Here is a 27,736-nt window from a genome sequence, read left to right as displayed (position 1 = left end):
AAATTCAAAGATTTCCAACACATTACTTTATAATTATTTCAAAATATAAGTAAAATTTAAAAGTGTGATAGTTTGTGGGTCATTAGGGTATTAACGTTTCAAAATTTTTAAATATAAATTATGAATTCTACTCTATTATAATAACTATTTTATCATCTTTTGAACACTTTAAAATGTTTATCTAAAATTAAAAAAAAACTTTTTTAAAACTGACACAACAAATTAAACTCGACTGAAAGAAATGAAAATTTTAGTGCTTTGAAATATTTTTTCAGACTTAAATTTATTTACTATTTAAAAATGTATGTTCAAAGCCACTTTATGAAAGTTTGAATCTGGTTGAAATAATTAAGCGTTATTCGAATACCTTATGTTTAGAAATTATGTTAAAACATAAAACTATGTTATACTCGAGTATAGATTTTCATTTGTATTAGTTTTTTATTAATAATTCTGAAAAACTGTTTTATAAAAAACTTATTTTAAGCTAATTATTTTAATTTACCTCCTTGAACCCAAGTTAAGAATGTTATAAGTTTTATGAAATATTTTATATCGCAATTTAAGAACTAAGAATATAAATTTCAATTCTATTAAACGTATGATTTAAAAATAACACATTTTTTAAATGCACACTTGTAAAGTGAAAAATATTCTTAACAATCTTTAAATACTAGTAAAGTTTATATACATTTTTTTCACTTTATATCTTAAAATTATAAGTGAAAATCAAATTATAAATATCTTTATGCTTCTGGATACATTCTGACGTTTACAAATTCTTAATAAGATTTAAAGGCTTGTTTAGCCTTACAAACAGAGGTTTTTATACCCAGCTGGTATAAATTTTCAAATGTTTCAAATTTATATACTTTTATTTAATAACTAGTATTTGTGGGTGACGTCATCAAGATAATTATAATTTTTAGATTTACTATAAACTTGACCTTGAAAATACTCAATATATTTACACACAAACTAAATTAATTTTTTGATTATAACTTATTATAACAAACTATTGAATTGAATAATAAAATATATATGACACAGTATTTTAAACTTTGTTGTTATGAATTGCTGTTTTAGATTTATTGCTGTTATATTGTTTAGAAATAATTATGTTCAAAAACACTTTGTGCAATATTAAAACTGGTTATAAAACCTAAACGTTATTTGACTGATTGATGTTTATACATTTCTATAATAGTTATTAAATACTTTAATATGTAACTAAATTTATTTAAACTTTTCTAATTGGTTAAAACGAATGTTTAAAAAAAAGTATAGTTTTATTGTTTTTTTATTTACCTACCAAGTAGTTGCTCATCAAAAATAAATAATTATTCAATTTCGAGACTTTTATAATCAACATTAGATCTACAGAATATGTTTTAATATATGACGATTCGCTTTTCGTATAATAAGGTATAAAAATGTATATTTTATCTATGTGCTATGTTTATAAGACAATACTAAATATTAAATTACTTTTTTATCATATATGTTGTGAACTTATTGAAGATATGATTACAGAACTTATCAACTTTATTTTTATGATGAAGCTAAATCATCGTTGCAAACAAATATTCTAGTTTATCACACATTAACGATAAAGTTGACAAATAATAAAAATAACCTATTCAAACTTACGTTTCAATTAGAAAAACTACTTTTTTTACCATTAATACTTAACAGAAAAAAAATTAAAAGTTTTTGAGTCAGAACTTAAGACTACCTTCATTTTTGTTTCAACTATAACTAAATAACATAAATAACGGTGGTTTACAAAGGCATTTGCGTGCCTGAAAATTAAGAACAACAATATACTTTCCAAATTTGAAAAATTATACGAATATGTTGTAAAACTTGTAAGCTAATATTTGTGGGTTACGTCGAAAGTTCATTTAATTTTGTATAAGTTGTCAATTTAAAAACGTTTGTATTTTGTAAACTTTTAGATTTCATTTACTATCTATGAAAGTTTTTTTCTACAACTAAAACTAATAAGCTGAAAAGTAATTTTTTTAGGCAGTGACCAATATTTGTCAATAAAAAGGATTTTGTATTGAATTAAAACTTGTTTTTTTAGTATTTAAATTGAAATAAATATTTTCGTTTCATTTTCATATTATTTATAGCGGTAAGGACATTAAGATTATAAAATACGATACCATGAATAAAAAAAAAGTACAACTTAAATTATCAGGTTAATAAAAACTAATGTTTTCAATGTATAATTAAGGCCATAGGGGGGGGTAGACCATGTTTTTTACAAGTTGATCTTATTTTATAGAGTTTTTACTAAGCTTCAAGATGCTTTTTACCGTTTTTAAAAATTCGAATTAGTTTTTGAGATATGACCGGCCAAAGTCGGGCCGCATAACAGGTTCCTTATGGGGAAGGAAAACTAAAACGGCAAAAAAAGACTAATGCATTCAAAATCTATCTCCTCCTTCATTTTTTAAGCAATCTTCTTCAAACTTTCACAGTCTATTCTTTATACAATAACAAAAAAACGTTATTTGTGACTTTAAAAAATTTCAAGTAAAAATACCTTTTTTTTGTAAAAAAAAATTTTTTTTGATGAAAATTCACTTTTTTTTTTAATTTTTGTCATAAAATTACAAAAAAAAGGTATTTTTACTTGAAATTTTTTAAAGTCACAAATAACGTTTTTTTGTTATTGTATAAAGAATAGACTGTGAAAGTTTGAAGAAGATTGCTTAAAAAATGAAGGAGGAGATAGATTTTGAATGCATTAGTCTTTTTTCGCCGTTTTAGTTTTCCTTCCCCATAAGGAACCTGTTATGTGGCCCGACTTTGGCCGGTCATATCTCAAAAACTAATTCGAATTTTTAAAAACGGTAAAAAGCATCTTGAAGCTTAGTAAAAACTCTATAAAATAAGATCAACTTGTAAAAAACATGGTCTACCCCCCCCTATGGCCTTAACTTTGTAAAGTATATATATATGTAGGTTTCTATAAAAAAACTAACTTATTAGTAGAGTTATTATCTTTCTCAGTTCCAAGTATGCTATCCACAACATTAACAATTGTGTTAATTATTTTGCTTCCCAAATTCTCATCTTTTTTTTCTTGTTCAACTTCAACCTGTTCTTCAGAACTTGTTGGTTGTTTTTCTGTGTTTTCCTGTTGAAAACTTAATTATTTATTTAAGCTTTCTGTTTTCTCTGACCCATACATACTTCAAAAAACTAGAAAGCAAAGAAAAATCAGCTTATTTACATAAAACGTATGTAAATAACCAAACATATAATAAACAATAAACAATAAACCAAAACATATAATAAAACGTATGTAAGGTAATTTATCATATTTTTATAAATATCTTTCTAAGCTTTACCAATAAGCTTTATTGATAAGTTCCTTTAGCAAAAAGTTATCCTAAATATCATTTAATAAAATAATTATTTTAAACTTTCTCAAAACTGATAAATTTTAAAATTAAAAGTTGTTAATAGACAAAATTATTTATTAACAAAAATAAAAATCAGAACTGTTCAATATAATACTAATAAATAACCTGAATATTTTCATCTTTTTTAATTTGTTTATTATTTTCTTCTTCGTGGTGTTCAAACTCATCAACCATTGAGATTCCCATGACTCTCAATATGGATAATGGGCAAAAATGTTCATTGCCATGATTTGACTTCATTTCAATCTAAAACAATAAGTTTTATTACTTGTTATATACTGTATTTTGTTATTACTTGCATGTAATAGTTTGTTGTAATTAGTTATAATAAAAAATGAAATTAACCTGTGTATAAATATATTGAGTATTTTCAAGGTCAAGTTTATAGTAAATCTAAAAATTATATTTATCTTAATGACGTCACCCACAAACACTAGTTATTATATGTAAGTATATAAATTTGAATCATTTAAAAAATTTTACATGTTGAGTGTAGAAACCTCCGTTTGTAAGGCAAAACAAGCCTTTATATTGTATTTAGAATTTGTAAACGTCAAAATGTATCCAGAAGCATAAATATTTTTATAATTTGATTTACACTAATAATTTTAAGATTAAAAGTGTATAAATGTATATAAACTTTACTAATTTTTAAATATTTTGTTAGTACAGTAACCTCTCGCATCTTTACGCACTCGTGACGTTACGCACTCTCGTTTAGTTACGCATTTTAGAATTCTAAAAAATTCAAAAAACAATTTTTTTTTTTTCGAATATTGAAAAAGATAGGTTTTGTTGTATATATTTTTTTAATTTTAAGATATGTTTCTAAATGCTAACTCACCTCTCTACATCTTTAGACTTTGTAAATTTATGTTCCTTCAACTAATTGATAAAAATTTAGTTATATCTCACTATATCAGCAATTTTTTTAACAGTAAGAGATTAAATTAAAATACTGTGAGAAATATGATTGTGTTAAATAATGAAACTAAAATAAAGTAATAAGAATTTAAAACACAAATAAATAATACAGCACTCTTGCTCTATATATGAATAAACATCTAAAAATGAAATCTAATGAAACTACCTAGCTAAAAGTAGCAGTGATACTTAATAAATATAGAGCTTACACTTAACACAAATCTCAACTGTAATTTTTTAGTAAACATATCACTAATATTCATTTGATGTTTTACTTGATATATAAATTTAAATGTTTTTTATTAATTTAAATCTTTTTTTTTAGTATATGTGTAGTTTTATCTTATTCTTGTTTTTATATTTATAAATGAAGTAAACAAGTTGTTAAAATTGGAAAAGGCCTCAGTATGCTTTTAGCCAGAAGCAATATCAAAAAACAGCCATTATAGTAAGTTTGTTTAGTACCTCTCATATCTTTACGATCTCTCGTATCTTTACGCATTTTTCCTGGGGACACAATGTGCGTAAATAAGCGAGAGGTTACTGTATTTTTTGCTTCACTTTACAATTGTGCATTCAAATAATGTGTTATTTTTAAATCATACGTTTAACAGAATTCATATCTCTTTTCTAACAAAGAAGTACTTAATTTGCGATATAAAATATTTTATTCACTTGTGGTCTCAAGTGCAACAAATAAAATTTTCAACTTGGGTTCAAGGAGTGTTATATTTTATTCCGTAGATTTATGTTATAAAACCATTTTTCACTTATTTCAAAAACTATTTATATACTTTTACTTATTTTATTATTATTAGTATGGATAAAGGGAAAAAAAATCGTTTTTGTGGTTATTTTTCATTTCATTCTGAATAGAATATTTATACTATTTGTTTTATCACTTTCAATATACTGAGTAGGTAAAAATGCTTATCATCGTGGTTAGATTTCGTTTCAACTTACTGTTTGTACTTATGAGTTTACTAAAACAAAAATAAATTATTTTTTCAAAGCTATCTTGTATCAATTTAAGCTTTCTACAATCTAGAAGTGCTAGAAATGATAACATTTTGTACACAATTTGTATTTGTTAACATCAATTTTGTGCCAAATGTATTTGTACTCAAAAAAACTTTTGTTTGTTTTATTAGCTGTTCTAAGCTTTGATTATTCATCGTTTTCAAAAGTAAACTTTTGAGTGAGAAAACCCTAAACAAACAAATGAAATTTTTTGATATATATATTTACAATAAGTTGGTGAATAAAGTTCATAATTCAAGTGCAAAGATTAAATTCAAAAACTTTGCAAAAACATTTAAATTTGCACGTTTTATATTTAAACAAATTTTATTTAACAGACTTGACTTTACAAGATGAATAATAAATGTTTCGAATCATGAAATAAATGGCTAAGTTTAAGTTTATATGACTTTTATGGTTACCTTGCTTAATGAAAATATTTTCTTTTAATTTATAAGAAATATATATTAAATGATATATTTTAAAAAATTGTAATAAAAAACTATACCATTTATTAAGTTTTTTTTAATAACAGTTTTAACTATTTAAAAGTTTCAAAAGTAAAATCCAAAGTTAAAATTGATATATAGCAGAAGTTACCTATTTAGACTGAATTCTGGTGACAAATATAACAAATACAAGACTTTGTATCCAAAGCTGATGCAATTTTTTTTTGAAACTTTTTACAATTATACACGTGTTTTAAAGTGACTAAACAAACACTTTACTTCATTACTGTACAAACAATTAACAATTTTTTTGTTTTTATAGCACAACAAATGCTCTAAGTAAACTTTATATAGCTTTGTACTCTGTTATATTGAACTTTAGTAAACTTTTATTCTAAATATGTCAAATCTACTTCTAAATTTATAGTCTACACAGTTTTTGAAATAAATTTTAGCGATATAAAAATAATATGTACTTATGGTTGAAACTTAAAGTTTAAGATATTGATACAATTTGACCTAGCTGATTGAAAGGCAATTAAATTGAAAAAAAAAAAAATTTTTTAATATATAGCTAACATGGGGTTTTTATTAAGGTTTAAAAAAAATAACTAACAAAGTATTACATTTTAATACACTTCGCAAATGAAGTGTATAAAAAATAAAAATTGACATCCAAATATTAGAAATCAACTAACTTTTACGAATTTGGCGAACATAACATCTTTCTCAGGCTCGAAGGTTTGCAAATCCCTTGAATTTTCACCTTTGAAACTACCGATGTGCACCCATTCCCTTGCTGGGTACCTTAAAAATAACTTGTTGTTATAGTTTGTTTATGAAAATAAAGATCTGTATAAATATTAACAGACAATAAAACAGTATACTTTAAGCAGTTATTAAACATAGTTATAATTTTAACTTATAATAATGGGTACCTGAGGATATTAAGGTTGTTTAAGTTTATAATAATAGAATAAAAAGAACTACACAATTCCACGGTACACTCAGCTTTTCATTTAAACTTATTTTTAAAACAAAACAAATGTAAATTACACTACCTTTCCGATACGTATACATCGAACTCATGAGGGGCTGATGAGAACAACTCGTAGTTTGCTAACTGGATTTGTTGAACCTGTGATGAAAAAAGTTAATATTTGAGTAAATTATTAAATATAGAGTGCATAGCTTAAAATATGAAAGTTAATTCTCATATCCTTATTATAAATATTTATGAACACCTTAGTATAAATATTTTTGAAAGTTAATAGAATGAAAAGAGTTATGTCTGTAAGAATGTTATAACTTGAAGTAAAATTACTCCAAGTTGGTAAATTGTATTATAGTAATGAAACTAATTCGCAATCTTCTATAAAACAATAGACAGTGGCATAAGATGTATTGTATTTATATTCTGTAGTTACTTTTTTAAGTAAAAAAATAAGTAAATATCTATTTTTTTAAGTAAATGTTTTAAATAAATACCAGCAATTAATTTTACGTCAAACTGCTTGAGATAAAAAACAAATAAAACAAAAATAAAGTCATTTTACGATACATAATTACTACTTAAAAAAGCTTATACGTAATATAGAAAAAAAATATAAAATTTAAACTTCTAAAATTTTAAGGTGAACTTCTGTACTTAATGTTTGAGAAAATAAAGAAATTTTAAAGGTATCTTTTTTCTAGTATATATAAACTTTAATGAAACTGTAAAAACTTTATATTTCCAAATTTTTTACTTTATTTCAATAATAAATTATAATAACCTGATTTATTAAAAAAATCATAACAAACTAATAAAATTATTATACATAGTTAAAAAATGTGAGATAAGTAAATATAAATATTGTTTGTTTAAAAAGTTTTGACTAGTAAAAATGAGTTCACATAAGAAGACAAAATAAAAAGTTACGAGAGAAATTAGTTTGCCTGGGCAAAGTACATTATTTATAAATTTTGTTAAATATAAACATCCTTTTTGTTTAGTGAAAATTTAAACTGACTAAAAGTTTAAACACATAGGAACTACTTGTTAAACACATATCTTAGACAAAATTAGAAATTATTGACTAAAATTTATAAAAAAAAATTATGGAAGATTAGCAAAAATATTTTGAAGTTACAAAATATTAAAATTATTAAGTGAAGTTTAGGTAGTAAAGTTATAATTTTACCATTAGAATTAATAACTATATATAATGAAATCATATATGTATAAAAATTAAATAAAAATTTAAAAAAACACCACAAAACTAGTGGTAATGTAAGTTTTTTAAACACTAAAGAGCTTTATTAAAACAAACTTGTATTTATTCTTTAAAAGAAAAACTTACTTAGTGTATAATTACTTTCGTTTAAGACATTAGATTAAGTAATTGATTATATCAATGAGGTTAATCCTTAACTTCTGAGCCTAATTAACAAAGTAAAACTCTCTGCATATTGAAAGTAGTTATTTTTCAATAAAACTTAACAAAGGTCAATTCAGATAAAAGGTTTTCAAACATAACAAAATTAAACTTTCAAAATTGTTCCTAAAGTTTTAAATGATTGTAATCTGCTAATTTACACGTATCTTATGAATGTAATACAAATGTATCTTAAACTGAGCATGAATAGTAACAACTTTTTTTACTAAAGATATATTAATAAGTTTATGATTTACATTATACACTTTATTTTAAAGTACCTTTTATCAGTACGATACGCTTTATATACAATTACCATAGATGTTTATAACTTTTATGTAAGCAAACTACACTTATTAAACTAATGTCATTAATTTTTTATAAGTATATAATAAACTTGCAGGAATTTTTGTTGATAACTTTTTTTCTATTGTAAAAGAATAACTTACTTGAACGGCTTCACACAATTCAACGTTAAACCATATATTAGCTGAACAGGGATTTAACATGTATACATCTTTGTTTTCACTTAAGACTGCAGAGATATGCTGTAAAAAATATTTAAACATTAATATTGTTTAATATACTAGCAGAACAGGAATTTATCATGTATACTTATTTGTTTCCTAACAAATTGCAGAAATGTGCTGTAGAATAATATATAAATATTAATATTGCTAATATGCATGTGTGATGAGTACTATTTTAACACAAAATGTTTCGACAAAAATTTTCGGATACAAAACTAATAACAATTTTATTTACAAAAGACAACAACGTTTCACCCGAAATTGGGATCTTCAGGTCTGAAAATTTTTAATGTATTATTAGAACAAGGGTTATGCATGTTTATCGCTTAAGACTGCTGATATATGCTGTAAATAGATAATAAATATCGATGCTACTGAAAAACATTAAAACTTTCATTATTTAATTATCATAATAAAGTTTCAACATGTATACATCTTTGTTTTCCAATATAACTGCAGAAATGTGTTATAAAGTAAAATAAAAATTTATTTTGGTCATAGTTATGACTATAACATAACAAGGGCTTGGGATATATTTGTTTTCACTGCAAACTGCTGCTATAATAAAAACAATATGATAAAACAGCCATGTAATTCAGCAATAGGTATTTAAAATAAGTCGTTTTTCAAAAGAGTCTGTATAAAAAAAACTCGATATGATGTTATATTTTAGAAACAAGTTTTAATTTGCTTTATTTGAAATAAATTGAAACATGAACAGTCTATTTAAAATTATGCTAAATAAAACTAGCAAGTAGCACTTAAGTAATAATGACGTAAATATAAATTAACATATTAGATTGTTACTGTATAAACTCACTATAAATATTAAAATTACTGGTTAGAAATAGTTTGTGGAAATTTTAAAACATTATTTACTAAAGCATATGCTATAAAGAGATTTGTTTAAATTTAAGGTGGTAAGCTAAACTAATTCAAGTTTTAAGTTCGAAAACTAGTTAATTGATATAAATATATATATACTTTAAAGTTTAGACATTAATATTTTGATGCTTATAAAGTTTATTTTTAAATTTTTTGGGACACAAAATGTCACTTTTATTTGTAATGTTTAAGCAACAACAAGATAAATCACTGGAAGTGTCCTGGATTGACCTGGCTCAAAGTAGACATTTTGTTTACTTTTAGTGTTTGATTTATAAAAATATTGTTAACTTAGTCATGTTAAATTGTTAGTACTAGTTACATGTTGAAAACAACATACCAACTTTACAAAGAACGAAACAGTTTGTATTAATTGTTTTTTTTTACAAACTGCATGACTTTAATAAAGTGTTACACTAACAATTACTTTATTAAACAGAAGTGAGTAGATTTACTTATTTGACCTACAATATTATTTAACACTTTTCAATGAATCAGCAATATTCAAGGTAACTTTATGTTTCACGAAATAGACATGTTTCTTAAGTACGACGTATCTTGTTCACAACTTAACTAATGCAAACTGATAAATCTTGTGATTTTTGTAATATACAAAAAAAAAAGATTAATATACTAGAGATTGAAAGTATTGAACATTTACATTTATGTCTTGACTTATCTATTATTAGTTGTTTGTCATTATGTGTAATAAACGTAACGACTATATATATTACAAATGTTTTTAACTTACTTTCAATATGATTAAGCAATATTTAAAACTTTTAATGACTTCATTTAAAAATAAATTGTAAACATTTATACAACATTAAAAAACTAAAACATATCCTAAAAATAGCAGTAAAGTACTTTTTACTTAAAATAACCATACAATAAATTGATTTAAATTTATCTACTTTTATTATAAATGTATACAAACTTAATATTGTTTAAACTTTATACTTATATTTTAAGAAATAAAAAGTATGTACTTAACTTCCTAACTTTAAAAATACATTTCTAAAAAAAATTAAAGTATTAAGAAACAAAAGAATAAAAGTTATGCAATATAAACATCCCACACCTTAAGTGGTATTGTATTCATTATTCATAAACTCTCTAAAGTCTAATGCTTTATTACATCATAAAAGAACAGAAATCATTTAACATTTCGGATAGGAACTTAAATCTTATAATTATTGATCAAATACTATTAGCTTAAAACTAAATTGAAAACTATATATTTATACAACATTAAAAATAAAATAAAAAACAAAAAATATTATTTTACTACATTACTACTTTAATTTATTGTTTAGATAGATTTTCTTAAAGTTTTTTAGAGAAAAATTATTAAAAAAAATTATTTTTGCTTTTACATTCTTAAACAAAAAAAAATACTGTGTTTGAGTTGAATTTTGCGTTGAAAAAATATTTAAAAACAGACTTAAAATTATAACTACTACCCACACATTTAATTTATTACAAAAATAGTTTCAATTTCAACTATAAACTTATAACTTTACCATATCAATCAAGAGTAGAAGTTTTTTTTTTATAAATAGTTAGCTAGACTTTTATTTAAAACTTTAACAGCTTAAAAAAAATTAAATTTTTATATGAATTAAGTGACAGTTGAGCTATGATGTATGTTATTATTTTAAATACTATTTAATACTTAAATGAACTAATAAAACGCTTTAACTTTTAAAAACTCATACTTTTTATGAAGTAACTTAGTCTATAATTCACAATTTCTTTACTTAAAAAAATTACGTACTATATTATACCTTATATACTTTTACCAAAACTATTATAATTGTTTTTTTCAATTGTAGTCAACTTAGACTACAGTAACTAAATCACACTATGAAATAATGAAATAAAACCAATAAAATTATGACCTTGACTTTAAAATTACTATACAATTAGCTTAAATTTATTATGTTATGATTATAAGAGACATTTTTTAAATAAGCACAAAATTAATCTGCAATTATGTTTTTTAAGTAACTTGATTACAGTTATATTTACTGTAACATAGGTAATCTAAAACACTTTTATAAAAAGTCAATCAATTTCTAAATTCACATTGCATCATGTTCAGTTTAAAATGAGATGACAGACTTTGATGTTTGGTCAAATACATTTTTTGTTTATTTTGTGGTCAAAATTACTTTGATTATGTCTGTATGTGTAGTTTTATTTAAATTATGTTTGAAAAAAACTATTAAAAAATATTAGATAGTTTAATTTAGCCTACATTAAGCTCATCTACTTTTTTCTCAACTAAAGATTAATTCTTTTAAATTAATTATTACGCAAGTATATCTATGTAACTGTGGTGCCAATAATTACAAAACAAAAGTTTTTAAAAAACTTGCAAAAAAAAAAACTTACACTAAGCAAGAACCGGTAAAACATAAAATACAAAATAAAAAGTTAAACTAGAGACGATAGACAAATTAAACAAAGAAATACTAAGTTGAGCTTCAGGGTTTACTTTCACAATCATGAATCGCGTAATTAACTTGTGTTTTGTAATAAATAAAAGTATGTGTAAAGACAATAATAAATCAAATATAATAAACAAACAAACACTAACTTGAGCTTCTGGGTTACTGGACAATATTTTACTGCCACAGTCTGGACTGGCGTAATTAACTTGTGTTTTCTTTGTTCTAATCACAGGTTTTATTACTTTTCCTGCGTCTACATTTGTCTGTTCTTCTTCCTATAAGTGTATATTGTTTAATATATATATATTGTAAAAATTTTTCTTTATGAATACTTTTTTATTAACTTTTTGGAAAACGTTTATGTAATACATATATACGTTTGTTTGTTCTTCTTTCTATGATACTAAATTGTTCACTATCATAAATTTAATTTTAATAACAAGTTGTAACCTCCTACATCAGCTAGTTTATCACTATAAACTTGTCCTTATTAGTATATTTTTATTTACTTTTACAACAGCATACCTGTACTATATATACATACGCAAAAAACATTCATTTTTTGATCACTGCTACATTTTGGTAAAGTAAATTAATTTCACTAATTTTTTGTTTAATAAAAACACGTGAATAATTTACAAGTATAAAGGTTGTATTGTTTTACAAAGTTAGAATAATATTATTTAATCTAATGTTCTTTTTTCAATTGTAAACAAAACTTTCTTTATGTAAAATAATATTTATACATAAAAGTTTACTTTAAGATTAGTTATTTTACTTTTATATTCGTATGTCAAGGAAAAATTTAGATAATTACAAATAGATAATCTAGATGGTTTGTTATTTAAAAACTAGTGACTTTTGCAATACTATAATTAAACCTTACCACAATTCAAATCAACACAATTAACCTTATACTAAGAACAACTTGAAAAGGTTAATCTGACAAACTAACGCCTAACTTAAAGGATTTCACACAAAGTTTATACTAAAACGCAGTAACTTTTTTTGCTATAAATAACTAAAAATATTGTGAATATTAGGTCATAGATATTTATCTTTAAATACTAATTTAAATATTTTTTTCATTTTCATTCTTTTTAAATTATTTAAAAATAATCTGAAGAGTTAAAAAATTTTAAATGTTAATAAATTCATTAAAAATAGACAGATAAGTCAAAAACTATTAGCAGTATTTTAATTAATCTTTTTTTAAGTTTTCTAAAATGGCAAGATAAGGAGAAAGTTTATTTTTTAAAATAAACAATAAGCCTTTTTTTAACATCCAATTATTATTAATTTAATCCAATTCGTACAAAATCAAAGCTAAATTAAATAATTTTGCCAAGCCTTTAAAATAATCATAATTTGTATACTTAATTAAATTTATAATTTATGGTAAATTAATCAATTTTGCAACAATTTTGTCATTCCTTTGTAGCTAAAAAAAGCTAGTATCTATCAAATTGAGACTTTACATACTCATCAGTTAAGTTTTTCGAATAATATTGTATAAAAAAGTACTAAATAACTTAACCAAATGAATTTTAATTAAACAATTTTTTTAACAAGTTATCTTTATTCATCTTTGAGCAGTAAAAAATCATAATAACAATATAAAAACTTTATTTTTAAATCTATCAGTTTAATACATTTAGATTGCTTTTCAAACTATTAAAACTTAAATTTTAATTTCAAAGTAAGTGCTACTTATAATTTTAAGACATATTTTAAATGAAATTTGTTTGTTTTAACAATTTCCTTTTCTTTTCATAAATATTTTGTTTGTTGCACAAAACACTCCCTAAAGAATAAACAGTTTTCACAAAAAACACTCGAAAACTCCAAGGTCTATCAAAAATAAACAAATCAGTCTTATTGGTGTAATTTATAAAAAAAGTCAAGTCGTAATTAGACAAAAAATATACAAAATCAAAACTAATTTTGACCTTAAAAAATAAGATAACCCGTTTAATTTTCACTGTAATACAAATTATGTGAAAAAAAATCTGAGACAATATTTTAAATTGATTGGGTGACTAGATTTTATTTTTTTAAGATTGATCCTCAAAATATTTTAGCAATAATAGAAAGGAAGTACTTAAAAATTGAAAATATTTTATATGGAAAACGACAAAACATTTTTCCGGTAAAATTAACTTCCTGACTTAGCTTTAATAACTTTATTGAAAGTTTATTTTCGAACATTTTGAAATATACAGAATTTCGAAATTCTGTCAACTTCAAGTACACAAAAACATTAAATGTGTTGCAATAGTCAAATGTTACAAAGTTTTTTGGACTTGTTTCAAAATATTGTCAAAACAAATTAATAATGTCGTCATTATAATTTCATATACCTAATGATAATTTCATAAAAGTTTATTTTGTATACTTTATTGTATGAAGAAAGTCAATGTGTACAAAATAGTTGTTACAAAACATATAAACTTTATTTGAAAAAATTTAACAGAAGTAACAATATACAGTTCTAATTGTAAAACCTAAATATACTAAACATATTTGTTAGGTCAATTAAAAAAGTTATAATAAAATGAAAAACTATTTAAGATAAATAAAACAAATTATACACGGAAGTAAATTCTATTTTTATTATAAACAATTTAATTACTGCAAATTTTATTACTGTTCTAAAGTTTCATTTATATCAAAAGCAAATCTAATTAAGGAAGTACTCATAATTGTAGGAATTTAAAAAAGTAAACAAAATATTTCTCTTTATGAAATATTTGTTTTCATTTTGGTAAGTAAAATATAATAATGAGTTAAGTGAACTTTATACTTATTTCACAATAATTTATATTTAAAGACAAAAAACTTTAAAGGAAATGATATTTTAATTTTATTAGCTTGATATCATAGTTATTTAATGTATATTAATTTTTATTTCTCATACTATTAAATACTTAAGGTTTCAGAAATTTGTTCTTTATAGTAAATTACATGACTATTTGAAAACATTTTAGTTATATATAGTAACCTTTTTAAAGGAGGAATTTTAGTCCAGCTAAAATAAAAATTATTTAAAAAATCAATAGTTATAGATAAAATAAAACATTTTTAAAACTATACCAGCTTAAAGTGTACAGCCTAACTAAAATTTTAACTTTAATTAAATATATTTGTACTTTGAACTACAATATTGGTACAATTTTTTACCAATATATATCTAAAAGAAAATTAATAAAACTTTTTTCTGTTTTGTGACAATTTTTGTTATTTGGTAGATTTATTAATATTTTCTGCAAAGAAAACATGACGTATAAATTAGTGAAAAAACTTTGTTTATGAGTACTTTGAAACCACTTGAGTAGAAAATCTGCAAAATATCAAAGAGAATTTAAAAATAATGTGCTTAAATGATTAAACTACATATTTTCTAGAGTGTTACATCAATAAAATATGTATAGACCACAAAAAGAATTATTACGAAATCTGTTAAGTAATATATCAAAACTTAATTAGGGTGTATATATGAAAAATATTAAATTTTTAAAAGTTTGATGTAGAAAAATTTAATGTGGTTAGTTGTGAAACAATAAAATTAAAAAATTAAAAATCTACTCACAGTACTAAAACGTAAAATTACCTATAAGTTTTGAAAGGTTTGACATATTAAAGCATTTAGTTCGCATAAACTTCTTTTAAACCAAACTTTATCGCACAAATTGTTTTAATATAAAATGAATGTGATAAATGAATACGTTAAAATCAACTAGCGATCCAAATCCAACCAGTCAAATTCGAGAACCGCTTACCGATCGAGGGTAAGGGTTAGGCGTAACAGTGATAGTGAAAAACAAATAAAAAATAAATAAAACAATGCAGAAAAAATATATAAAGTAAATTAATAAATAAAGAAAATATTTAAAAATTTGGGTGGATTTTGAATGCGGGTCAATTTTGATAGTATACTGATAAAATTATGGATTTATGAATAATTATGATCAGCTACTGACCTAAAAAATTATTTAGGAGCTATATAGAAAGCTCAAAATTATAAATATTCACAGAATGTTTCTAACATACTAATTCTGTCATATTCAGACAACAATTGTAATTTAAATTCGATTATTTTTTACTGATCATACATTTTCGAGCTAACATAAAATAAAATATTAAGTGAAAGCAACATACCAGTTCAAAGTGTTAAAATATAATATACTATGTCAACCACAAAAATTACAAAACAATTTAATTAACTTGTCAAAATAACTTTCAGGTTGAAAAACTTCGTGCTTATGCAGTATAAAGGTTATGAATGATTCTGTATATTTTTATAACTTAAAAACTTTAAAAAACAACTATAGAACTTTTATAAATACATCTACACTTAATACAGTTTAAAAACTATTTTATTTAGTTCTCAAAATATAGTTTATATTAGTCATGTCTTTTTGAAACTTATCTATTAAATTAAAATAAAAATACTGTTGTTGAAATTAAATATATAATTTATTATCATTGAGAGAACTTAAAGTTCAAATCAAAACATTGTTAAAATACACTATTTTTCTCATACACCGTTAATACGTAGTTTTACACTGAATTTATCACAAATTAAGAGATAATATAAAAACAAATATATAATCTTTTGAAGATTTTATCTTATATTTTTATTATATTTTTAAGTGCGTCAAACTTACAAAAAATATATGTGTGTCATAATATAACTACAAACGACTAAGCAAATAAAATAATAAAGATAGAAGATAAATTATTACGCCATTTATTTTGTTTTTGTGATAACAAATTTTAAAGCATTGAATGCTTTATATGTGAACAAAATAAAGATTTATGAATATTTTTAGTTTAATTTGTCATCATTAGAAAAATAAATCACTAACAAAATAAAGTAAACAACACAAGCTTCAAAATAGATAAATTCTAAAAAAGGTTTAAAACTATTTAAAAATGTACAAAAGATATAAAAGCTAAAAATACAGTATTTTAATACGTCTTTATCAAAGTAATATTATGAAAATAAATGAACAATACAAGTTATTAAGACAATAAATTCAAAAATGGATTTAAATTGTTCAAAAATGTACCAAAGTTATAAAAGCTTAATGTGTTTTATTATTAAAAAATATAAATTATTAATAAAACAGATGAACAAAAGACAACTCATTGTACTTTTTAATGTATATGTAGTTTGTTTCAAGTATGTAAATGATTGTTTCAAGTACACACTTTAACTACACGTGATTATTATAACGTGTTACTAAAAATTAACATTTTTTTGTATGTTTTGTGATAAAAAACAATATTAGTTTTAATACATTAAGTACTCACAAAAAACAAAAAAAAAAACTTTTTATTCAACCTACTCTCAAACCAAGCTATACTTTTTATTTGATGCAGTCGATTAATTAAACATGTCATTATTTACTTGTATTTTTTAACTTTTTAAATAATTTAAACAAAGCGATATTTATTTCAATATATATTTAGTCAGTCTATGTAGTCAATTTTGGTTAAATTTATGAAGTGTAATTGATTTTAACTAAATATTTCATAAACTACAAAAAAGTACATACAAAAATACCATTTTTAACACTTTAATTCTAATATTCCAAAGCACTTCTCTTAAAATAAAGGCAAACGCTCTAGAAAACACGCACTAAATATTTTCTCATATAATTCTTCAAAACACCAGCATAAATAATATTTGTTTTTACATATACGCATTCAATTCCTATGTAAACAAACCATTTCTTTATTTTTTTCACATTATAAGAAGGTCAATGAAATATAAACACGAATGTACGTTATATTAGTACAAATATCAAATCATAAAATTAATACATAGTTTTTTAATAACATATGATCAGTGATTTTGTCATTTATCTTAAAATGTATTTATATTTAAATCAACTTAGCTTATAGAAAAACTACAAATATTTCTTTTACAATTCTAAAGAAGAGCAAAGTTTACATATTAAAAACAATTTTTCTATAATTCTTAAAACAAGGTCAATATAACACAAAAGTAAATGTATGTTAGATTGGCATTAAATAATCTATCATAAAAGTACAAGCATTTCTCTAAGAATTCTGAACAGTAAGAACAGCCTAGTGTTTTATGTAAAGTAAACAAACAATTTCGTTATAGCTCTTTTCAAAAATGAAAGGTCAACATAATACAAAATTGAATGTACTTAAGGTTGTTTATTGGTAAATATTATTAAAGTGTGATAAATTATGCTTTTGCTGTAAAATCTCAAATTTAAATGTATAATTAAATGTGACTGTTTAGCAATGATGAAAGTTAATATTTTTGAACATTGTAATAATAGTTAACTACAGTATTTTTGAAAACTTTATAACATTTAGAAAATAAAACTTATAAAACAACTAGCTATACAATAAAGCCTGAACTATGAAACATATTCTAAAGTAATGGTAACTTTAATTATGTTTTAAAAGTAATGATAAAAATTACTAATAAAAAGTTATAAGTAAAATGGTAAAATCTTTTAAATAGTTAAAAAGAACAAACTTTTTCTTCATTAATTTGATTCTTTTTCCACTCTTCAAAAGTTTGAATGCTGTCAACTTCTAAAGCAGGATTTTCAGTCTCTTCTTTGACTAAAAAATAAATAAGATTAATTGTTAATTACAAATATTTGAAAAATTATTTTATTTTTTTACAAATATATACTAATAATTATGCCCAGAACAGAATTTTCAGTTTCTTCTTCAACTAAAAATTATAAAGAATAAATAAATAGTTGAAAAAATAAGTGATTAACAACTTGTATTACTTTATAAGCAATAAACTAAATTTGAAAAACCCAAGAGCAAGATTTTCAGTTTCTTATTTACTAGAAATTTAAAAAAAAACATCATTTCTTTATTTTTATAAATAGCTATAAAACTTCCTTTAAATTCTAAATGCAACTATACCTAGAAATATATTGACAAAACAGTTAAATCGGAAGTCGAATACTAAAAAAAAAACAGCTAAATTTCATGATACTACCTTTTAACTAAACACAAATACTGAATTTAAAATCATGCTTCAGTAACTTTTATGACATTTACTAAACTTTCAAAAGTCTAAAAATACGGTTATGCAAACCTTAAAGTTACAAAAATAGTCACGCAAGAAATGTTAAACTAAACTACTATAACATATAGTTTATCTCTAGACAGATAAAATAATTGAATAAAATAACAGGTTATATTCACATACCAATTTGTTACAAGAACAGACATTTAGACTTGAAAAGTAAGTTGAATTTGAAAGAGTATAAAATTTGCTGCTTAAGTATGGTAAAAAAAAAATTTTGGAATAAAAGTTTATAAGTTATAAATTCTCAGAGTCACACATTACTCATTTACAAGGAATTTGACCTAAAAACTGATCAAAATCAAGATGCTACGCAAACAATTTTATTGAAAGTCAAGAAAATCAAGTTTGTGACCAGTGAAGCATTTCAATGTAAATTTGCCTTTGAAAACCGTGATATAAGGGTAAAAGGCCACACATAGAACAATGTCTTACTTCATGTGAAAATATTTGTTTAAAAATTACTTTCAGAGCTTGTGAAATGAAAACATAAACTTTTCTGAACATTATAAAAACAAACAATACTTTATGAATGTAATACTTATATTTTAATTGATTAATTTTTTAATTAAAACGTTTTACGTTATTAATACATTTTGTAGTAACATAAGTTTATAAATTAGATTCCAAACTAAAGTGTTTTGATGAATAAATCAAAACAATTTATTTATATATTGCTGAGTCATTTTAATGTTTTACAAGTACTTAACTTTTTTCTAAACAAAATGTGTTAATTGCTTTCTATGCAGCGAGTAAAAATTGTAACATACTAAGCAAAATAAAAGCCGGATGGGTAAATTTTTGTATTAAAATATACCAAACATTTTTACAGTAGTAACATATTTTTGCTTTAAAAATAATTTGATGTAAGCTGTTATGGTAAATAATTTTTAAAAAACAACAACTTAACACATGAATGTAACTTTAAAATGAACAACTCAAAATGTTTTTGATTATCAAATTCTTTTTTTTTCTCTATTTTCTTAAGTTGTTAAAAATTAACAAACCATGAAAACTAAAATATTAAAACATGCATAAAAGAAAATTTTAACTGTAATATTTATAAAATATTGCAAAATTTTAGTAATCAAAAAGGTAAGTTACTAAAAAAGTAGTAAAGTTAAAAGTTCTAATGCATTCATAAGGTGAATTCCTGATATATTTTGTAAGTCTGTTGTTAGATAACACATGGTTTGAACGCAGTGTGCAAAATATATAAATAGAACATACTGCAATTAGGCATTATGAACATACTTTAATAACTTAACATGTTATCAAAATTAGATATCTAAGTTCATTTGAAAGCATTGCTTAGATTAAGTTATTAAGTTCTACATAAACTTGTTTTGAAAAGATATAAAGCAATCATTAGCAAAATATTTAAATAGAACGTACTGCAATTAGAACATTATGAACATATTAAAAACTTAACATGTTTAAAAAAATTATTATTTCAGTTTATTATAAAACATTAGATTAAATTAATATATTCTACATAAACAATTCTTTTATAGATATAAAACAATCAGTTTATTAATTTAACCACATATTTTTTAGAACAATTGTTTCAGAGTGATAATAAACATCCATAATAAGAAATAAAAAATGTTAAAAACATTTGAGTATGTTGAAAGATAAACAATAAAAACTAGTAGTTGAAGTTTACTTTAAAAAAATCAATAAAATTTAAAATTTAAGTAGAACAAATTTATAATATAAAACTTATAAACAAAAATACAAATATAAAAACGTGAACTACATATCTGTATATGCAATTTTTATTTTATTAAAAATGTAGTATAAAAACTGATTTTATTGAAATAAGTAAAAGCAAACATCATCAGTTTTGATTAAACTATAGCACAAAAAAGGAAGTAAAAGTATTGTTTCTTTGTATTTATGCAGTTTTTAAGCAACTAGTATCATTATACATGGCTTTACAAAAATCTAACTAGGTAAAACTAACTAATAAATTTACTATTTACAATGCTAACTTATTGTGAACAAAGATAAACATTACATACTTATTGATTATATGGGTTTGTTAAAACTCAATTACATTATTTTACTTAAAACATGTGTTGAAACATAATATTTTAAATTTACCTTCAGTCTTATCTTCTTTTTCTTCTGTTTCAGCTTGTTCAGTTTTATCTTCTACAACTTCCTTTTCAGAATCTAAAATAAATAATCAACTCATATAAAAGACAGAAACATATTGTATATTTACAAACATATAATGTTATATTGGAATAAACTTACCATTGACTTTATGAACCAAACAGTTGAATAAAAACTTAGGGTGTTAAAACTGTTCTACCTTTTTTTATTCATAATATCTTTTATAATAAGATTTCAAAACTAGCCTATTCATATTTTGATACTAACTGAAAATGTTAAACGTAAAAGATATTGGATAATAAACAGTTAAGGCCATAAGAGAGTTAATAATCTTTTTTTCACAAATTGATCATGTTTTGTAGAGTTTTAACTTAGCTACGAATAGCTTTTTAAAGATTTTTTAAATTCAAAATAAATTTTGAGATATAGTCAGTAAAGTCGGTGAGTACAATGTGTTCCGTATAGGAGGAGAAAACTAAAACAATAAACAAATCAAAAAAACTAAAATTTTATCTCCTCCCATATTTTTTGAGATAAATACCTCAAATGTTCAGAAGTGTTCCTTGCAATATTTAGAAAGTTGTGTAGGAAGGAAGTTTGAAAATATCTAATATCTGAGATACTTATCTTAAAAAACGTATGAGTAAATAGATGTTTAGTTATTTTGATTTGTTTATTGTTTTAGTTTTCTCCTCTTATAAAGAACATAATGTACTCACCAACTTTAACTGACTATATCTCAAAATCTATTTTGAATTAAAGAAACTTATAATAAGCTACTTTTAGCTTAGTTGAAACTCACAAAACAAGATCAAGTTGTGAAAAAAGTTATTTACTCCCAATGGCCTTAAATATTCTTCTATCAAATTAACTTTTATTATTTGTACCCAATAAGAAAAAACTTTCTACCAATATTGAAGACTACAATAGTATTAACTAAAACTTTTTAATGATCATTTTGTTTACCTTATTGTTAATATTATTTATACAAACTCACCAGATTCCGTTTTCACTTCAGTCTCAGAAGTTTCCTCCTTTTTAACTTCTAATTCTATTGCTTCAGTATCAGCTTTGTCTAGAAAATAAATATTAAACAATGCTATACACTTAATTTCCTAATTATTTAGGTTTTGTTGCTAGTAAATAAATTTTAAAAGCAGAAAAAAATCTTCATCTAGTCATATAACTCAGATTAAAACAAATACTTTTCTATATATAGTAAAAAATTTTGATTAAATAAGTATGAAGAGTCTACTTTTGTGTATGGACTTCTTACATTGCAACTGATTGATAGTCTCACTTAACAAAAAAAAACTTATTTTTAATATCAAAAAAATATTCATGCTGTGTAAATAAAAAGCTAAACAAAACTCTACAACTTTCTAAAAAAATCCAATACAACTAAGTTTTATATTTTGTTTAAATTTCAAAACATAAATACTTACCAGATTGACTATCACTTGTTGTTTCTATTTTATCAGTTTCAACAGAATCTTTATCAACTTCTTTTTCAGCACTTTCTGTTTCTGTATTTAATTTATTATGTTTTAATATTTTATTACATAAACGACTTATAGAAAGTAGAGGTTTTTTTCAATGTTTACAAAAAATAGTTTAAACTAAATTTTACCTTTTGTCAACTCCTCATTGCTTTGAGGTGAATCAACAACTTCTTGTTCTTCTACCTAATAAGTAATACGTAAATTTAATAAAAGGTTTAATTAAGATATGATTTAAAAGTAAAAAAAATTCATAAGACAGGGTTGCTAAATGTTTTTGGCAAATTTTGTCCAGGTTTTCAAAATTCTTCATGGTTTTTAAAAGAAAACACCTTTTTGGTCTATTTCTAATTAAAATTGAGTTTGAGGTAAAAAACAGTGTTAAAAAATATAATAATATTGAAAAGATACTGTAAAGCTACTTCAAATGTATTTTTTAAAAAGTGAAATTTTTGATGATGACAAAAAAAAATGTTATCTGTTTGGTAGATGTTTATTGTAAAAATAAAATTTTTCTATTTAACATGTAAAAGTTGTTTAAAATTCCATGTTTTCTGGGTTTTTTAGTTATTTTTGTTCAAAATTCTAGTTATTTTCAGGTTTATCAGCCTAAATTGTCAAATTCCAGGTTTTTCTAGGTTATTCCAGGTTTCCAAGCTTTTTGGCAACCCTGATAAGGTGCACTGAAAAGTTTGTATCATACTAGGTGATAAAATTAAATAAATTTATTAAATAATAAAATTATTACTACAAGAAATTTTACATAAAATATTAGTAACAGAAAAGTTTTAACTAAACTGCCTTTTACAGGAATATTCATTTTTAGAAAATTATGGATTACAACAACTTTTTGATTACATAGTTTATTTTTTTTTTTAAATTTAGTTTAATAATTTTTTATAGCTACTTGGTATAATTTTTAACCAAACAGTATTTGTCAATAACTAACTTTTTCATTGATGTTTTCATCTTTAGTTTCAGCATTATCGCTTTTTTCTTCTTTTAAACCCTTTAAGTATTAAAAATACAACTAAACATATTAAAAAATCAAAATATTATACTAAGTTATAATTTTTACAAATAAATTTTTAACTCAAGTTTTTTTCAACTATAAAACCCTTTGGTGGTAACTTTTTTAAGACTGAAAATTATTTGTAATTAAGTATAAAAAAATTAATTCATTACGCATTTACACAAAACTAATAAAATTACTAATATCATAAACAAACTTCAAAGTTTTCAAAAAAGTCTTTCATTTAGTTTACTGGCTTCTTAATAACTTGTTTGATAAGAACAAAATATCTTTAAGTTAGAGTATAGTACAAAAATATAAGCTCTTATTAAAAACAAAGTTTTCATATTTTTAAATTAGCTATTTTAGCTGTTTACCAAAGAAATATCAAGTTTTTTTAAGTTTTAAGTGTAGTATAATATTGTAAGTTTTTTATAAGATCAAAGTAAAAGTTATAAACCTTCGTTTTATCATTCATATTAAGATCATGAACAATTTTTCTCCTGTGTTTCAGGATCTTTTTGTATTGATCGTTCTATAAAAAAGTTTAAACAAAGTAATAAAATGTTTGTTAAATAAGTTTTGTACAAATACATATTTAAATTTAAAAGTTGTTAGTTTTTTACATTTTATTATTAATTTTATGCTTATTATTCACAAAAGTTAATTAAATAATTCTGTAAAAAAGTTGAAATATTGTAATCAAAAGTATAGTTTTTGTTAAAACATATATTTAAGTTTCAAGGTTGTTCTTTTTTATATTTTTAAATTAGTTCTGTTTTTACTTTTTTAAAAGTAGATTACTTACTAATTGATTATTTAGTTATTTTTATTTATTAATTGAAAGTTTACGTTTATAAAGTTCTATTATAAATAATAAAAAAGTTTAAATAACTTTTTCAAGGTGTGCTAGTTTTTTGTTTGGAATTTTTTATTACAAATAAAACTTTAAAAAAAAAATAATTTATAAATTACTTCATTTTACCTTTTCAAGTCTTTGTTTAATCATTTCAAGTTCAATAACTTCTTTCCGTTTATCATTCTGAGGAATGTCAACTTTTACATCAACAGAATCAATTACGTTAGCTTGATTCACTATATTGTTGGATACCTCAGCTAAATAAATATTATAACATATTAATAATCTATTTTGCAAAAATCTTAAAAATTTATAAGCTATAAAATGATATGATCAAATGCTTTATTTAAATAATTAATAAAACAATATTTAATTTTTAAAACAAAACTAGTTATGTCTTGGAATATTGTTGTATTTGGACAATTTATAATCAACAAGTTAACAATATTATTTTTGAAAATTTAAATAATATTAAAGCTTCAACTTTTAATGTTTTAAAAACTTTAAAACTATAAAAATTTAAATAAATGTTAATAATTCCTTATTATTCTTTTACAAACTATATATTTACATGTTTACAGAACTATTAAAATTGTTTTCTTGTGCCTTCTTTTTAAGTGGCTCAGGTTTTTATGCCCGGGTCCACCGTGGGACAATAAACAACAACTACTTATAAGTATGTCAGCTACATACCTTTCAAAACTTCAGCAGTAGAGTCAGCACTAATTTTATCGCTTTCAGCAACTTCATCAAGATTTATTTCTTCAGTTTTAACAATAACAGCTTCATTAATAGTTACACTTTCAGCATGGGCTATATTTGATTCTGCTAATTTTTATAAAAATAATACCACTTTATAAACTACTACTTGTAATTGTAAATAACATATCTAGGTGTTAAAATGGTCTTTTGTTTTATTAATTTCTCAATTTATTATTTTACCACACATAACATTTAAATCACCTTAAAAAATTGAATTATATACAAGGAAAAATAACTTTAAAAACTACTACTTTTGTTTTAATAACTTAAAATAAAATATTCATACATTTTTTTATTTTAATTTTAGCAACTAATTACCAGCTTTATGTGTCCTTTCAACATGTTCTTGCTTATCTTCACTGACAACCACAACAACTGGTTTATCCAAGTCACTTTCATTCACTAAATCTTTAGCATAATTATTATTGTTTGCTGGGACTTTGTGGGCTTGTGATCTTACGTTGTTGTCGCTTGTGGAGCAAGATAGAAGAAGTAAACTGTTAAAGGTAGTTGTTAAAACCTGCTTATGAGCTCATAGTTTATGTTTTGATAAATGCTTTTGTTTTTGTCAAAAATAGACAAAACTTCTTATTTTTAATAGATAAATTTAAATTGTAAGTATTAATTAGTGCTATAGCTTTATTAACATCAAATTAATTGACTACTTTTAGTCACAAGGTGTATTTTAAAATAAATACCTGATTGGTAATTTTAGAAAGAACTTCAAAACTAAGTTTATAAAATACTACATGGTCACAGGTATTAACAATTTAACAACTATGCTAAAGTATGTTAACAATGCTTTTTTATGCTCAACAAACAGCAAAGGTTAGTTTCATAACTTTAATAGATCAGGTTAAATTTTACAAAAAAAAAATATTTTAATGAAAATGAAATTTAAAACCTATGAACTTTTATCAATGATTTTTGTAAAAAAATACAGTACAAAAATTTTAAACTAAAACATAAGATTTATTGATTCTAAAACAAACATAAGTTACCAATTAAAAACGAAGTCTAACGATACCAAAAGCATTAACAAACACTCACCTAATAAGTAAATAGTGTAGAATAAACCTCCAAAGTTGTGGCATAACTTTTTATTTTTTTTATTTATTTGACAATATTTACACAAAACAAATAATTGGCTAATTGAAAGCCTTTTCACCAGCTCTTTATAAATGCCTAAAATATTAACAAATTTGTTAAAAATAAATTAAATCAAAAAATACTCTTTAAAAACAAACTTAATTAAATCTTTTACTAAATATATCATTAGCTGTATAATAAAATACAGTTTATTTTAAAGTAATTTTCATTTTAGTTTCATAATTTTATGGATTTCAGTTTATTATTATTTCACAAATAATTAGTAAAAGGCAAAGTTATTACATTGTAATTTACTTTGAATTATTAAATAAATGTGTTACTTTTTACACTAAGTTTTAAAAACAACAACTTAACAAAAAATATGGAACATTTTTGATAAGTTATCACATTTTGTTGTTTAATTTTTAAAACAAAATATTTTTTTAAAGCTAAATTAATTTTAAAAACTAAAAACTGTTTTTATAAAATCTTTTTTTGTCAAAGTTTGTATGTTTTATACTTTTTTATTGTACTTAAATCTACAAACTTAATAGCTAAATAAAAATAACATAAAAACATATCAACTTAAAATAATAAATTTTCTAATAACTTTATTTTATTAATTTATAAATAAGAGTTTTTGTAACTTTTTGAAAATTAAAATACTGTGTCTATGCATTAGTAGTTTTTATAATAAAATAAAAATTTTAAGAACCTAAATTAATTAAGTTATGTAAAATAGATTCAATTAAAAATTTAAAACTATCTGTAGTTTAGATTAATTAATATTATTTAAAAACTAAATTACATAAATTTCTACTAATTTTTTTTTGGACATATGTCAAGTAATACAGTTACTCATTTTGTAAACTTAATCTTTTAATTACTTTATTTTTGAAATCTTAAAAACAAAGGGATCAGCAAATAAAATTCTAGAGAAGTTTTAAACAAGTTATAATTTAAAAAATATTAAATACACTATAGAGATAACAAGGTGATCTTTGTTTGATCAACTTATTAATACTTTAAAGTATTTATGGCTTTTCTAGAAAACTGAGTACATAATAAACTTTTTATAATTTATAAAATGAAGTGAAACAAAAAGTCAAAACTAATCATAACTTTGATCTTTTTTATTTGTACAATTGAAGTAAAAAAATGTAACTAGTAGTAGTAT

At 22.4% G+C, this 27,736-nt stretch overlaps 1 protein-coding gene across 3 annotated transcripts in view; it reads right to left on the bottom strand.

The window, feature by feature from the left end:
• The window catches only part of LOC145833762 (uncharacterized), a 42,174-nt gene extending 15,517 nt beyond the window's left edge, over positions 1-26,657 (bottom strand). For 2 of the 3 annotated variants that reach the window (XM_082940938.1, XM_082940936.1), the window contains exons 1-17: positions 26,521-26,657; positions 25,789-25,967; positions 25,402-25,536; positions 24,835-24,965; positions 24,310-24,384; positions 23,787-23,846; positions 22,969-23,023; positions 22,784-22,864; positions 22,336-22,413; positions 21,324-21,395; positions 18,645-18,733; positions 12,268-12,396; positions 8,700-8,798; positions 6,895-6,971; positions 6,532-6,640; positions 3,546-3,686; positions 2,997-3,151 (exon numbers count right to left, since the gene is read on the bottom strand). In XM_082940938.1, coding sequence (XP_082797064.1) covers positions 2,997-3,151; positions 3,546-3,686; positions 6,532-6,640; positions 6,895-6,971; positions 8,700-8,798; positions 12,268-12,396; positions 18,645-18,733; positions 21,324-21,395; positions 22,336-22,413; positions 22,784-22,864; positions 22,969-23,023; positions 23,787-23,846; positions 24,310-24,384; positions 24,835-24,965; positions 25,402-25,536; positions 25,789-25,967; positions 26,521-26,564 — 1,709 coding nt within the window. In that variant the 5' untranslated portion in view covers positions 26,565-26,657. The remainder of the gene's footprint in view (positions 1-2,996; positions 3,152-3,545; positions 3,687-6,531; positions 6,641-6,894; positions 6,972-8,699; positions 8,799-12,267; positions 12,397-18,644; positions 18,734-21,323; positions 21,396-22,335; positions 22,414-22,783; positions 22,865-22,968; positions 23,024-23,786; positions 23,847-24,309; positions 24,385-24,834; positions 24,966-25,401; positions 25,537-25,788; positions 25,968-26,520) is intronic. The other variant, XM_082940937.1, reaches the window with a different exon arrangement.
• Positions 26,658-27,736: the final 1,079 nt, after the last annotated feature.

This window comes from Thalia democratica, chromosome 4, assembly GCF_965202585.1.
Source record: "Thalia democratica chromosome 4, ktThaDemo2.hap1.1, whole genome shotgun sequence".
Lineage (NCBI taxonomy): Eukaryota > Metazoa > Chordata > Thaliacea > Salpida > Salpidae > Thalia > Thalia democratica.
The sequence above is the reverse complement of the archived record's forward strand: the minus strand, read 5'-3'. Positions and strand labels throughout refer to the sequence as shown.